This window comes from Notolepis coatsorum (genome assembly GCF_963971535.1).
Source record: "Notolepis coatsorum genome assembly, chromosome: 1".
Lineage (NCBI taxonomy): Eukaryota > Metazoa > Chordata > Actinopteri > Aulopiformes > Paralepididae > Notolepis > Notolepis coatsorum.
The window spans coordinates 12,617,961-12,634,114 of NC_140165.1; the positions used below are offsets into that span (position 1 = coordinate 12,617,961).

A 16,154-nucleotide genomic window follows, 5' to 3' on the forward strand; every position below is an offset into this window, starting at 1 on the left:
GTTATCGTTATCGTTATCGTTGTCGTTGTCGTTGTCGTTGTTGTTGTTATTATTGTTGTTGTTGTTGTTGTTGTTGTTATTATTATAATTGTTATTATTATTGTTATTATTATCATTATCATTATCATTATCATTATCATAATTATAATTATAATTATAATTATAGTTATAGTTGTTGTTGTTGTTGTTGTTGTTGTTGTTGTTGTTGTTGTTGTTGTTATTATTATTATTATAATTGTTATTATCATTATCATTATCATTATTATTATTGTTATTGTTATTATTATTATTATTATTATTATTATTATTATTATTATTATTATTATTATTATTATTATTATTATTATTATTATTATTATTATTATTGTCATTATTATAATTGTTATTATTATTGTTATTATTATTATTATTATTATCATTAGTATTAGTATTAGTATTGTTAGTATTAGTATTTATTCTGTCCCTCATTCATCTTTCTTGTCAGTTTCTCTCTGTCTCTCTCTGCCCCCCCCCTCCTCTCTCTCTGCCACTCTGTCTCTTTCTCTCCCTCTCTCTTTCTCTCTCTTTCTCTCCCTCCCCCTCTCTCTCTCTCTCCCTCTCTCTGTCTCTCTCCCGCTCTCTCTCTCTGTCTCTCTCCCGCTCTCTCTCTCTCTCTCTCTCTCTGAAATCAACACCAATGGAGCAAAAATAATGATACTATTATTAAATATTATTTTCATCCTCATCTCATCCTTGTTTCTCTCTCTTTCTCTCCATCTCTTTCTCTGCCTCTCTCCCTCCCCCCTCTCTCTCTGCCACTCTGTCTCTTTCTCTGCCTCTCCCTCCCCCCTCTCTCTCTGCCACTCTGTCTCTTTCTCTGCCTCTCCCTCCCCCCTCTCTCTCTGCCACTCTGTCTCTTTCTCTGCCTCTCCCTCCCCCCTCTCTCTCTGCCACTCTGTCTCTTTCTCTGCCTCTCCCTCCCCCCTCTCTCTCTGCCACTCTGTCTCTTTCTCTGCCTCTCTCCCTCCCCCCTCTCTCTCTGTCTCTCTGTCTCTTTCTCTGCCTCTCTCCCTCCCCCCTCTCTCTCTGTCTCTCTCTGTCACTATCTGTCTCTCTCTCTCTCTTTCTCTCTCTGTCTCTCCTTCTGTCTCTGTCTCTCTCTTTTTCTCTCTCTGCCTCCCCCCCTCTCTCCTCTCCCCCCTCTCTCTCCCTGTCTCTCTCTCTCTCTCTGAAATCAACACCAATGGAGCAAAAATAATGATACTATTATTAAATATTATTTTCACCCCACCCCCCCCACCCCTTCTCTCTCTCTCAGCTGATTGGCCGCGGCCGGTACGGCTCGGTCTACTGCGGCGCGCTGGACGAGCGGCCCGTGGCGGTCAAGGTGTTCACCGCCGCCAACCGGCAGAACTTCCTGAACGAGTGCTCCATCTACCGGCTGCCCCTGCTGGAGCACGACAACATCGCCCACTTCGTGGCGGCCGACGAGAGGCCCAGCGCCGAGGGGCGCGTGGAGTACCTGCTGGTCATGGACTACTATCCACACGTGAGTGTCGTCTGCGTAGACTAGAGTGATAGAATAGAATAGAAATCGGGAAAATCGGCACTACAGATATATATATATATTTTTTTTTCTACTTTTTTCTCCTCCTTTTTCTGTGATTTTTCTCCCATCCCAATTTACCTCTCGTGCCAATTCTCCCCTCCCCTGTCCTGATCGTTGCTCGCATGTGCCCCCCCACTGGCCGGTCGTAGGGAGGATAGAAGCCTTGCATCACGTGTCCCCTCCGATACATGTGGAGGCAGCCAGTCACATCTTTTCACCTCATTGGCGAGGAGTAACGTGTAGGAGGCTCACACTGCCCCCGCCATTTTCCTGTCTTTGCTGTGTGCAGGCGCCCTGACCGACCTGTAGGAGTCACTGTTTACAATGAGCAGATTACCACCCATCGACTCTCCTCCCGCTGACCTCACCCAATTGAGTCAGTATGACGGCCGGCCCAAGCCGGAGGCAACGCTGACAGCCGGATTCGATACCGGTGTCTCTTGCGTTGGTGACGAGCGCAATGTCCGCTGCGCCACCCAGCCGCCGGCACTACAGATATCTTGCATTGAACAACAATAAACATTTAGGTAGTCGATAGGACTAATAGGAAAATAAGAATAAGAATAGAATAATATTAAAAATAAGAATAGAATAAAGAATAAAATACGGTCCGGGATATACATTCTGGTATGTATATACATTCTAAAATCTACAAATGTACAACTATCCAGACAAAAATATACAGTAAAATGTATTTGGTCATGAATGCATTCATAGTTGGTGGGAATTTAACCCCCAACCTCTGGCCGTGACGAGGCTCTGTGGTGCAGATCTAGTCTAGGAACACACACACTTCTAAATTCAATAAAGCATCATCGAAGGGAAGACTTTTTTCAGTTTTCTAAAGTAACGTTAGGTTTGACAACTAAATTGCTAAATTGACAACATTGCAGAACGCTGCACTGGACAACACTATAACTCAAACCCACGGCGGGGGCAGTTAGTCTCTCTCTCTCTCTAACTCCCTCTCTTTAACTCCCTCTTTTTCTCCCTCCCTCTCTCTCCTCTCTCTCTCTCTAACTCTCTCTCTAACTCCCTCTCTCTTTAACTCCCTCTTTTTCTCTCTATCGAACTCCCTCTCTTAACTCCCTCTTTTCTCCCTCTCTCTAACCCTCTCTTTAACTCCCTCTCTCTTTAACTCCCTCTTTTTCTCCCTCTCTCCTCTCTCTCTCTCCCTCTCTCTCTCTCTAACTCTCCTGCTCTCTCTCTCTATCTCCCTCTACCTCCTTCTCTCCTCTCCTCTCTCTCCCTCTGTGTGTGTGTGTGTGTGTGTGTGTGTGAGGTTTAAGAAACCCGGTGTCTTTGCTTGTAAGTGGACGGCTGATGGGAGGAGCTCTATTATGTGTTGGTGACGACTGCGGTTTGTCTCCACGGCAACGCGGAACAAAGCCAGGAAGTCTGGGAACGGCAAATGAATTTGTATCCAAATATAAATCTCTGACATAATTTAAAAACGATCACGTAATGTAATAATATGACACCATTGAAAAAAAGATCACGTTATGTAACGTGATTTCCTCCTCTGTCGTTCTGCTCCGGTATTCGCTGTGAAGTTACTCACATATCTGATGTGACAAAAGTCCTCTCTCTCTGTCTCTTATCATCTCGTCTTATTTATTCTCTCTTCCTTCTCTGTCTCTCATCATCTCGTCTTATTTATTCCCTCCTCTCCTCCTCCTTCTCTTCTCATCCTGTCTTTTCGGGGAGGGGGAGGTTGTTAGTATAATGCAGTGATACTATTTGATCCCTAATATTCTTTCTCCCTCTTTCTCCCTCTCCCTCCCTCTCTCTCTCCCTCTCTCCCTCTCTCTCCCTCTCTCTCTCTATCTCTCCCTCCCTCCCTCTCTCTTTCCCTCTATCTATCTCTCTCCCTCTCTCTCTCTCTCTCTCTCTCTCTCTCTCTCTCTCTCGCTCCTCTCTCTCTCTCTCTCTCTCTCTCTCTCTCTCTCTCTCAGGGTTCTCTGAGTCGTTATCTTACTGGTCAAACAGGTGACTGGGTGAGCAGCTGTCGGCTGGCCCACTCCATCACCCGTGGCCTGGCCTACCTGCACACTGAGCTGTTCAAAGGAGGTGAGACACACACTATACACACACACACCTATATATATATACACACACAAATACACCTCCAATTCCATGTACGAATAAATTAAAATGATGATGATTTACATTACATTTACATTTAGTCATTTAGCTGACGCTTTTATCCAAAGCGACTTACAAGTTCTGTACGACAAGTCGTCAGGAAGGGCACAACTCTATCAGCTGAGCAACGATGTTCATCAAAGTGTTGAGTGCTACAGTGTAGGTTAGTTTATTAGGACAAGTGCATGACAGTAAGGTTAGTTAGGGTTAGATTACATTTTTTTATATTATTATTATTATAATACTTTTTTTCAGATAATGGTTGAATGGTTGATGATGATATATATATATATATATACACACACACACAAATAGACATATACATTTACATTTTTACATTTAGTCATTTAGCTGACGCTTTTATCCAAAGCGACTTACAAGTTCTGTACGACAAGCCATCAGGAAGGGCACAACTCTATCAGCTGAGCAACAATGTTCATCAAAGTGTTGAGTGCTACAGTGTAGGTTAGTTTATTAGGACAAGTGCATGACAGTACGGTTAGTTAGGGTTAGATTTTTTATTTTTATTTTTTTTTTTTAATTCAGATAATGGTTGAAGAAGTGCGTCTTTAGTCGACGGCGAAAGATTGGACGTGATTCGGCTGTCCTAACTGGGGTGGGTAGTTCATTCCACCATTGTGGGGCAAGGACTGAGAATAGGCGACTTCTCTTTGATGACCCTCCCGGAGCTTGGATAGGAGTAGGTCTGAGGCGGCCAGAAGATGCAGAGCGTAGGGGTCTTGAGGGTGTGTAGTTAGAGACCATTGACCGGAGGTAGGCGGGAGCGGTTCCCTTTGCCGCACGGTATGCTAGGTCGAGGGCCTTGAAGCGGATTCGTGCAGCAATGGGGAGCCAGTGCAGGTCCCTAAGAAGTGGGGTGACATGGGCCGACTTCGGTAGGTTTGAGATCAGGCGGGCCGCTGCGTTCTGAATGAGTTGAAGAGGCTTAGTGGCAGTGGCCGGGAGGCCAGCGAGCAGTGCATTGCAGTAGTCGAGGCGGGAGATGACTGTTGATTGGACGAGGAGTTGGGTGGCTTCTTTTGTCAGGAAGGGGCGTATCCTTCTGACGTTGCTCAGGAGGAATCGGCAGGTTCTGGTCGTCGCTGCGATGTGAGCAGAGAAGTTCAACTGGTCGTCGAGGACAACACCAAGGTTCTTGGCGGTCGGGGACGCAGTCACAGCTGTATTCTCGACTGTGATTGAAAGGTCGGTTAGGGGGGAGGATTTGGCCGGCAGGTGGAGCAATTCTGTTTTGCTTAGGTTCAGTTTGAGGTGGTTGGACGTCATCCAGGCTGAGATGTCGGACAGACAGGCCGAGATCCGCTCAGAGACGTGGATATCTGAGGGAGGGAAGGAGAGGAAGAGTTGAGTATCGTCGGCATAACAATGGTAGGAGAAGCCATGAGACGTGATAATGTTACCCAGTGATTTAGTGTAGAGGGAGAAGAGAAGGGGTCCTAAAACCGAGCCCTGGGGGACACCCGTCCGCAGGGGGCGGGTGGCCGACAGGGTCCCTCTCCATGACACTTGGTAGGAGCGGTCATTGAGGTATGATGACAGCCATGTCAGCGCAGAGCCAGCCACTCCCATTCCTGCGAGGGCCGCAAGGAGGATCTGGTGGTTGACTGTGTCGAAGGCTGCAGATAGATCTAGGAGAATCAGGACAGAGGAGAGGCCTTTCGCTTTTGCGGTAGGGCTGGTAATCACCAGAGGCCCCACGATATTATTATTGCGATACTAGACTCAATATCATGATATTGCGATATATATATATATATATATATATATATATATATATATATATATATATATATATATATATATATATATATATATATATATACACATCATCTGTGTTTTCTGATAAGGCAATGTTTTCACCTCACTCATCAAATTACAATAATTGCTGCAAAAACTATTGCAGAAATATATATTTATTTTCTTTATATATCGATACTTGGCGTCAGTGTATCGACATAATATCAGCACACGAAATATCACAATTTAAATTTGTATCGATTTATTCCCACCCCTAACGCACACAGGCACAGAGATGTACACACACACACACACACACCCACACACACACACACACACACACACACACACAGAATAGTATTGGAGAATATCACTTGTCGACTTTCTGCCAAATTAATTATTCTTGTTTAAAAGAGAGTGTGTGTATGTGTGTGTGTGTATGTGTGCCTGTGTGTGTGCATAACCCTGGCAGTTCATTGCCCAGTGCTACATCCTCCTCTAAACCCCCTAGGAGACTGCAGTGTGCAGATTGTGTTTGGCTTAGAGCGACATACACACACACACACACACACACACACACACACACACACACACACACACACACACACAGTCACACACACACACACACACACACACACACACACACACACACACACACACACACACACGCACACACGCACACACACAGTCACAAACACAAACACACTGCACAGCATGCCACAGACTGCATACATATCCAGCCAAAGGGATATATTCATAAAGTGGCCGCAGGCTAGCTTCAAAGAGAGGACGAGGGCAAGGTACAGGGAGAGAGGGAGAGAGGCTAAGAGCGAGGCAGAGAGAGACTGAGAGAGACACTAAAAATAACTATAATAACTATGGTCAGTCAGTATCAGTCAAAGTGGGCGGCTTGTAGGTTGATGGTAGAGGAGCTCTGGAGCGATGGTATCCTGCCAGGTTGATGGTAGGGAGCTCTGGAGCGATGGTATCCTGCCAGGTTGATGGTAGAGGAGCTCTGGAGCGATGGTATCCTGCCAGGTTGATGGTAGAGGAGCTCTGGAGCGATGGTATCCTGCCAGGTTGATGGTAGAGAGCTCTGGAGCGATGGTATCCTGCCAGGTTGATGGTAGAGGAGCTCTGGAGCGATAGTATCCTGCCAGGTTGATGGTAGAGGAGCTCTGGAGCGATGGTATCCTGACAGGTTGATGGTAGAGGAGCTCTGGAGCGATGGTATCCTGCCAGGTTGATGGTAGGAGGCTCTGGAGCGATGGTATCCTGCCAGGTTGATGGTAGAGGAGCTCTGGAGCGATGGTATCCTGCCAGGTTGATGGTAGAGGAGCTCTGGAGCGATGGTATCCTGAGAGACGGGGACAACCAAGGATAGCGATTCTTGATTGACGGTGACGCTACTAACTAGGGATGGGCTTGAGTTTTCCCAGATCGAGTACGTGCATGAATTTACTCATAGTGCTCGGGGCAATTCTTTAGGGAAATACATTTTTAGAACACAAATGAAAGCGCACGGTAGCAGCAATAATGAGACACTGCGTGGAAACACACTCGCACACTACCAATTTGATTGTCTCGCTCCGCGGACATAATAATGCACAGTGATATACCTGATGCTTAATGCGTATTGTCAGTCAAAACAGCCGGTTACCGTTTGTAATGATGACCTCCACTCTTGTCTGCAGCTGGTCTCTCCGCTCGTGGAACGACGTGTCCGTATCAATAGTATATAAATGCTACGCGAAGTGGGCAACAGGTTTTTGGCACACTTTGGAAATGCACAAACATGAACCGCTGTTTTTAATCTTTTGGATAGCGCTAAGCTTTTCGCGGTAACGCGCGTACTATCCACGCTCCGCATGCTTCCCGCAAGAAACTCACGGCCTCGCAGGATTTCCGAGCGAGATTTCAAAGCGAGTTTTCTACGGCTGTCTTAAATACTTCGAAGTTTCGTTCGATGGGCATGGGATTCGAATATGAAAATAAAATTCGATTATGTAAAAAAACAAAAATATATGATATTATTATTATAATTTTTTTGTGCAAAATCAACTCTGCCTCTCTTTTGTTAACTACAACAAGCAATGCTGTTTGTTATTTAAGATGAGGTCGGACTCGGCACTGACAGATTTGTGTTCAATGTGCTGCTTTTATAAAGCCTCAAATGACGGCTTACAATATTTCATGGAAGCAAAGTGTTTAGTTTGTCTAAGATTTAAAAAGGTTTAAACTTTACAGCACTGACAAAGTTGAACAAAGTGCTGTACAAGTCCCACAACATATAAAAATAAAAATATTTATTATTTTTTTTTATTATTTTTTTTATTTCGAAGCTTCGAATTAAAATCGAATCTCGGCCCCCGAAGCTTCGAATTCCAAAAAAGATATAGAAGGTCAGCCCTAGAGTTTTCTGTTTCAATGGCACAAACGGGCACTTTTGGTGGACGTATTTGGTGGTAACCAAAAAAAAATTACAAATATCAAGCGACCTCATTCGAAAACCACTCTAGTTCAGTTGAAACGACGAGTACCGGAGTAATCAATTACCCAACGGCCATCCCTGCTGCCGACCGGGAGAGGAGACGGTTGAAGTGGCCGCAGTGAGGGCTTCTGCGGCCCACTGAAGGGTTAGAGGGGAGATGGGAACAGCTATGAGGTCCACCATAATGGAGAGACCCACTACAACCACTGGAGTGCTGGAGGCGCATTAAATCCCTGCTGATATAGGAGCCACTGCGATCAGTCACTCGCAGGAACAGCGCCCATGTTTGGTTAGGATTAGCAAAAAAGAGGAAGTATGATACGGGATGCTGTCTCCTGCCCTTATAAATCATCACTATAAGGCTATCGGACTAATTCCCTGCAGCTGTTGGGAGCTCACAGCGACGATGCCCTCTGTGGGGTTTAGAGGAGAAGTTCTAGGAGAAATAACAAGCCTGAAATGATAAACTCTCCATTATAAGGAGTCACTGAAGACCAGTGCTCATGGCGGGAGGCGTAATCAAATTTCCTGCCGATATTGGAGCCACTGCATGCGACCGGTTGCTCACAGGAACGGTGCCCACCGTGGTTAGAGAGGAGGAAGCGGGATTCTTATAATGTGATATTAAGTATCCTGCTATTATGGCGCCACTGCGAGACCCGGGAGAAGCTTACAGGAATGATGCGGTGGGGGTTCAGGGGGAGGAGGTAGTATTGGGTCTCTTGTCGTCGTGTGGAGTCGCTGTGACCTCGTAGGAGACGAAATACAATCATTGGAGTCGTTTGCGACCGGCAGCTCGTATAGGAAGCCTGCGGTAGGGTTAGGTGCCGGTCTGAAACATATTAGTAGAATGAGAGCGATGGCTATGAGATACTAGGGTTAAGGATACAGGGACACTTGGAGAATCCTGAGCACTCGTCGGCAATAAACACCGGGTGATCATCGTTAAAGGTGAGCGCGGGCCATCAGCTGGCGTTGCGCCGAGGCTCTTCTAGAAGGTCACCCCCGCCCGCACGACTGTGCCAAGGTGCCGGAAGACCAAAGAACAGTAAAGATAAGGTTCCCCGGGGCGGCTGATTGGCGCAGTGGGCAAGGCGCTCGCCTCTTAACGCAGGAGACGCTGGGTTCGAGCCCAGCTCTCGGCGTTGCTACCGGCCTGGCCGGTCGTTCATACTAACACAATTGGCAAAGTGTTAGAGGGTGGGAAAGCCGGTGGGTGGGGATAGGACGTTGTGGACAGCGACTCCTACAGGTCGGTTTGGTGACGCCGGTGCGACGGAAGCAGGAAGTGACGGGGGGCAGCGTGAGCCTCCCACGCGTCACTCCTCGCCACTGAGCGTTCGAGCTGCTGCGGTGAAAAGATGAGACAGGCCGCCTCCTCGTGTACCGGAGGGGACACGTGATGCAAGGCTTCTGTCGTCACTACAGCCGACCAGTGGGAGGCATAGTCTAGCAACGTTCAAGACAGGGGAGGGAAGAATTGGAAATACGAAATTGGGATGGGAGAAAAATGGGGAGAAAAAGTGGATAAAAAAAATAATAATAATAAGGTTCCCCCGCACTTATTCACCGTATGGCAAAAACGGCGTGGGGATATTGTGACTTGAATGTTCTGGAACATTCACCGGGAGGCATGCGGGAGAAAGCAAATGATTGAACAGAACGGAGCTGCTTTATGGGTGACCCAAGGCAGATTGCCGTCAACTCGACGTAAACATGTAAAGAGCTTCTCTATATTCTCCCTCGTTGATGACGAGTGAAGTTTCTATGTGGCCGCGAGACGCAGAATAAACCCCTTAGTACAGGCAGACCTTTTGAGAGCGTCTTCTTTGAATTATCCTTGATCAGAGGAACCGGCGACCATCATGTCGGTTCGCAGAAAGCCAGGTAATTACTGTGGATCAGGGACAATCGATGCTGAATGGGGTGGAAATAAATAATTAACTGTTAGATGGCATATTAAAAGGATATAAGGAATTTGAATCGAGGTGCGAGAGGGAGGAATGAAATGCGCTGCCATCTCACATGTCATTACTGGGACTGTGGCAGTGCAGCTTGAACGATTTGAATGGAGAGCGCAGCTCGAGGAGACGTTTAACCCTTTCACTACCACACTACAGAAGGTTAACCTTTCACTACCACACTACATACGGTTAACCTTTCACTACCACACTACAGAAGGTTAACCTTTCACTACCACACTACATACGGTTAACCTTTCACTACCACACTACAGAAGGTTAACCTTTCACTACCACACTACAGAAGGTTAACCTTTCACTACCACACTACAGAAGGTTAACCTTTCACTACCACACTACAGACGGTTAACTTTTCACTACCACACTACAGAAGGTTAACCTTTCACTACCACACTACAGAAGGTTAACCTTTCACTACCACACTACATACGGTTAACCTTTCACTACCACACTACAGACGGTTCACCTTTCACTACCACACTACAGAAGGTTAACCTTTCACTAACACACTACAGAAGGTAAAGCCTTTCACTACCACACTACAGACGGTTAGTGTGGTAGTGAAAGGGCGTCTGTAGTGTGTTAGTGAAAGGGTTAACCTTTTGTAGTGTGGTTGTGAAAGGGTTAACCGTCTGTAATGTGGTTGTGAAAGGGTTAACACTTTGTCGTGTGGCAGTGAAAGGTTAACCGTCTGTAGTGTGGTGGTGAAAGGGTTAACCATCTGTAGTGTGCTTGTGAAAGGGTTAACACTTTGTCGTGTGGTAGTGAAAGGTTAACCGTCTGTAGTGTGCTTGTGAAAGGGTTAACACTTTGTCGTGTGGCAGTGAAAGGTTAACTGTCTGTAGTGTGGTAGTGAAAGTGTACTTCTGTAGTGTGGTAGTGAAAGGGTTAACCCTTTGTTGTGTGGCAGTGAAAGGGTTAACCTTCTCTATTATCGCCGTGAAAGGGTTAACCCTTTGGTAGTGTGGTAGTGAAAGGATTAACCTGTATTGTCACAGTAGTGTGGTTTTTATTTTTTTATTTGGTGTTTTTTATTTCCGTGTCTTACATACAGGTGTATGCCCAGCCCATATGGGCTTACAAGACGCATAACAATAAGTATATAATAATATACATGACCAATTACTTGACAAATGACATATAGACCAAGATGGCCACAAGAATAAGAAAATACAATAAAACGTAATATAACACAAGCTGTACGCAATGTATATAAACAAAGAAACAAGAGGAATTCAAATACAATTATATAGGATATAGTGTGTTTTGTCTCAAGTGCCATGCTTTCTCCAAAAATCCTGCAAAACTGAAGATGTCCTCCACAAAAAAACAACTCAACATACAACTCTCAGACTGCCAAAACAAATCCGGATTTACAATTTGAATTTTCTCAAATAAAGCCCTCCTCAAAGCGGTGTACAAAGGGCAATAAAAAACTAAATGATGTTCATCCTCCACCACTCCCAGATCACATAGAACACACAACCGCTCCTCCTCAGGTTTACCTTGGAATCTACCCACTTCCACAGCCAATGGCAGGGTGCCAGACCTCAACTGGGCACACAGAGACCTCCGTCTTCTCTTTAAGTTTAACATTACATAAGGTTCAGTAAAATACTCATTTTTTATTACAACATATTTTCTAAGTTTAGGTTTTTTCCACTTATCCCGATGGATTGTTGATCATTTTGTTTTAATTATGTGAACCTTACAGTGCAGATTGTTCATAAAAATCATACTTAAGTCAGTAGAAGAAAAAATCATGGACATCTCTCTTGACCAGGGATGACCGTGTGCTCTGTCCCAGTTAAAAGTATTTTTTGTCACCCTGTCATTTGGCAGTTGGACCAGGCGGTTCCATAACCTCACCATTTCACCTTTTTGCTTGACCAAGCAAGAGTCCCACCCCATGTCCCCTTCTATAGCCCCTTTTGGTGTATATTTATGGACTCCTAAAAGTATCTTATGGCCCGGTTCTGGATAGCATTACATTCAGGTGCATCATCAAAACCCCAAACTCCAGCAGCATAAAATAAAACGGAACCCACCATTGAATCAAATAATTGTGTAAATTTTGAAAACCCAAGGTCAGTGCACACTTTCATTTTACTCAACACACCCCCTAGCGCCCTTCCTGCTGACTCAGACATTATTTTCCTTCCTTCTATGAAGCTCATGTACTCATTAAAGGTGAAACCAAGATATTTATAAGAATGTGTGTAAATCAGGGGCGTTGGTCCAAATTGAAACTTATGGCTACTCTGCTGTTCATGTTTTTTCCTGAAGTGCATAATCTGTGTTTTTTTTCACTGTTAATCGCAAGTCTCCATTTCATGCACCAAGAACTCATAATATTCAACATGTTTTGTAAATTTGCTTCATTTTCTGCAAACAGAACAATATCATCAGCGTACAATAAAATACTTAGGATTATATTATCTATTGGAATACCAAGATTGGCTTGCTTGATTTCTTGCGCCAGGTCATTAACATAAAGGGCGAATAAAGTGGGAGAAAGCACATCTCCCTGTTTTACACCGAATGGGGTGGGGTAGTGAAATGGTTAACCGTCTGTATTGTCGCAGTGAAAAGGTTAACCCTTTGTCGTGTGGCAGTGCAAGGGTTTTAACCTTCTGTATTGCCGCAGTGAAAGGCTTAACCCTTTGCTAGTGTGGTAGTGAAAGGGTTAACTATTTGCTAGTGTGGTAGTGAAAGGGTTAACTATTTGTTGTGTGGCAGTGAAAGGGTTAACCTTCTCTATTGTTGCAGTGAAAGAATTAATCATTTGTTGTGTGGCAGTGAAAGGGTTAACCTGTATTGTCATAGTGAAATGGTTAACCTTCTGTATTGTCGCAGTGAAAGGGTTAACCATTTGTCGTGTGGCAGTGAACGGGTTAACCTTCTGTATTGTCACAGTGAAAGGGTTAACCATTTGTTGTGTGGCAGTGAAATGGTTAACCTTCTGTATTGTCGCAGTGAAAGGGTTAACCCTTTGTCATGTGGCAGTGAAATGGTTAAGGGCAGCATCGATGACACCTGGGCGGCTCTATAATCATAATTTGTGTGATAATCACAAAACGCGAATTGATAATTGATTGAAAAAAATAAACAAGTCTGTAATCGAGAGGATTTCAGTGGGAATGGATATGTGTGTCGCATGGATTCTGAAGAGGTTTCCTGGATTAGAATGCCGATGGTGGCGGAACATAATTGATCCGTGCGCCGCGCTTTGCGAGGACGCGGCCAAGTCGATCAATGGATCTCTTCGCTCGCACTTGCTCTGCCGACCTTGGATAATCAAATGTTCAATTACAGTTCCGGTGGTGATCTGTGAAAGCAGGCGCGTTATATATGTGCCACTGTGTGCTGATGAGGGGGAGTATTAATTGAAGAACATTGAAGTCATTAAACGAGTGCCTCGGCTAATTGATTTGGTGTCTAATTGATTTGCCTCCGTTGTGAATCCAGAAGATAAGCGGTTGAGATTGATCTGCTGCGGTTTCCGAGTGCCCGAGTGCCCGTTCATGCAGAATAACGTGCCAAAGCGCTCCTGTTGGTCTAGCTGTAGTGTGGATCCATGCCTGGTCTGGTGGGACCGGTAATTAGACGACCCACGCCTGGGTTGGAGCTCCACGGAGGAGGAGGATGGCTAAAGTTGGAAATATTTCAACTTTTCTTTCCAGAGCGAGTTCTACCGTCAGCGGACGTGTTAGGATCCTCACGGAGCGTTATTCCTGGTGCGCCCCCCCGTGACACACAGAGCTCTCTAGTTTGTGCTGAAACCTTCAAAGTTCAAACCAAATTACTTTTGACAACAATGGCAGAGGTACTGACCCTCCGGATCTAATCTAATCGATATCTAATCGGGACTTTGTGAATAGAAATCAAATCGGGTAATCGGTGCCCTATATTTGAATTAAATCTTTATTTCGAGCATGGAATTTTTTTTCATGTTTTAAAAATGTATACATTTTTTAAATAGTTCAAACAAATACATAATATTAACTTAACATGAAAAGGGGTTGGAAAAAGTGTCAACTTATTTAATCCTTTAACACCCCTTCTCTACTACTAGTACTCGTGATTGTGAATATACATCATTCTAAATAAATATAAATATATATATACATACATAGGAGGTCATATGAGAGAGAGAGAGAGAGAGAAGGCCATCAGTGCAGTCCAGTGGAAACCACGGAAATGGAGACAAATTAGATGAACCAGCTCTTTTCTCTGCATCATGTCTTCCAACCCTCTCTCTCTCTCTTCCTCTCTCTGCTCTCTTTCTCTCTCTCTCTCTGCTCTCTCTCTGCTCTATTTTTCTCTTTCCCTGCTCTCTCTCTCTCTCTCTCTGCTCTCTCTGCTCTCTCTCCCTCTCTGCTCTCTCTCCCTCTCTGCTCTCTCCCTCTCTCTGCTCTATTTCTCTCTCTCTGCTCTCTCTCTCTCTCTCTCGCTGTCTGCACCGCTGGGCCGGCACTCCTCTCCTTCCTCCTCCTCCTCCTCCTCCTCCTTCTTCCCCATCATCAGTGCCAGTCAGCATCAAAAACGCACCAAGAAACGAGTGATGAGGGAAGAAACGACAACAACGGAGCACACTTCAGATAGCCGGGTCGTACTGTCAGAACACTCCTCAGGGAGAGTGACGAAGCGAGCGAGAGAGAGAGAGGGACATAGAGAGAGAGAGAGAGAGGGACAGAGAGAGAGAGAGAGAGATATAGACATAGAGAGAGAGAGAGGGACAGAGAGAGAGAGAGAGAGAGAGAGAACGACACAGAGAGAGAGAGAGAGAACTTTTGAGTACCGTCTGGAAGAGGCGTTTCTCACCGCCAAGGTTTGAAAGCACCAACCGCTCAAGCCAGGACGCCGCCACACGGCACCTTGGGTACAAATGTAAATGGCCTGTGTTTATATTTGGAAGCCTAGTTAATGTCCGTAGATTAGTTGTGAGGGGGCTGCAGATGGCAGCAGTGTCTGGTGGGCCAAGAGCTGTGTGTGTGTGTGTGTGTGTGTGTGTGTGTGTGTGTGTGTGTGTGTGTGTGTGTGTGTGTGTGTGTGTGTGTGTGTGTGTGTGTGTGTGTGTGTGTGTGTGTGTGTGTGTGTGTGTGTGTGTGTGTGTGTGTGTGTGTGTGTGTGTGTGTGTGTGTGTGTGTGTGTGTGTGTGTGTGTGTGTGTGTGTGTGTGTGTGTGTGTCCGTAATAAGGGAAGGGAAGCGAATATGGGCGGGGTAAAATACCTCAGGGGGGGTGCGGGGGGGGGGGATCACGGCTTCATAGCAGAGAGAGAGAGAGACCTGGTGTTCCTCAATTCTGCTCCGAGATGAGTCCCAAGGGATCTCCCTCCCTCCCTCCCTCCCTCCCTCCCTCCCTCCCTCCCTCCCTCCCTCCCTGTCCCGCCTCAGAGCGCCGGCTCTCTGCTAGAAGCCGGTAACTACTTTTCTGTGGCCCGCTTGACTGGCGCCGTGCGCCGCCCTCTGCTGGCGGGGGAGCCGCTATTGCATCCCAGCCCAGTATAGGACGAGCGGCAAGAAATGACATTGTGTTTAATCCCATTGTTTCCCCGATTAGATCAGGAGGTCTGGCTGTGTGGAGAACAATGCACAGTGGAGCGAGACCCTGGGGGGGGGACGGGGTTCCTTTCCTTTTCTTTTGTTAAGGTCTACGGACGCGCTGTTGCGTTTACCGTGTTAGTCATTGACCGATAACATCAATAACTACCAGAACACTATCATTGGACAGACAACAGACTGAGTGTGGTGTCAAAATGTACACACAAAAAAGTTTATGTATATATATTATATAATATACTGTGTGTCTGTGTGTGTGTTTAAAAAAAAACTAAAAGAAAACGAAATACCCCTCCTACCCTCTTTCCTTCTACCACTCTATTTGACCTTCTTTCTCTTTTCTTTCTCCCTCTCATCTCTCATCTTCCTCTCCCTCCCCCTCTCTCTCTCCTATTTACCCCCCTCTCTCCTCTTCCTCTCTATCATCTCTCTCTCCTCTCTCCCTCTCACCCCTCTCTCTCTATATATATCTCCATCCCTCTCCCTCTCTCTCCCTCTCCCCCCCCTCTCTCTCTTTGTCTCTCCTTCCCTCTCTCCCCCCCTTTCTCTCCTCTCTCCCCCCCTCTCTCTATTTCCCTCTCCCCCCTCTCTCTCTCCTCTCTCCCCCCCTCTCTCTCTCCCTCCCTC

General features: G+C 45.7%; 1 protein-coding gene across 1 annotated transcript in view; it reads left to right on the forward strand.

Annotated features, from left to right (window-relative positions):
- Window positions 1-16,154, forward strand: part of LOC311237471 (bone morphogenetic protein receptor type-2-like) — a 148,419-nt gene that overhangs the window by 109,706 nt on the left and 22,559 nt on the right. Inside the window, exons 12-14 of the mRNA XM_084325379.1 lie at window positions 1,298-1,528; window positions 3,544-3,658; window positions 15,529-15,536. Coding sequence (XP_084181505.1) covers window positions 1,298-1,528; window positions 3,544-3,658; window positions 15,529-15,536 — 354 coding nt within the window. The remainder of the gene's footprint in view (window positions 1-1,297; window positions 1,529-3,543; window positions 3,659-15,528; window positions 15,537-16,154) is intronic.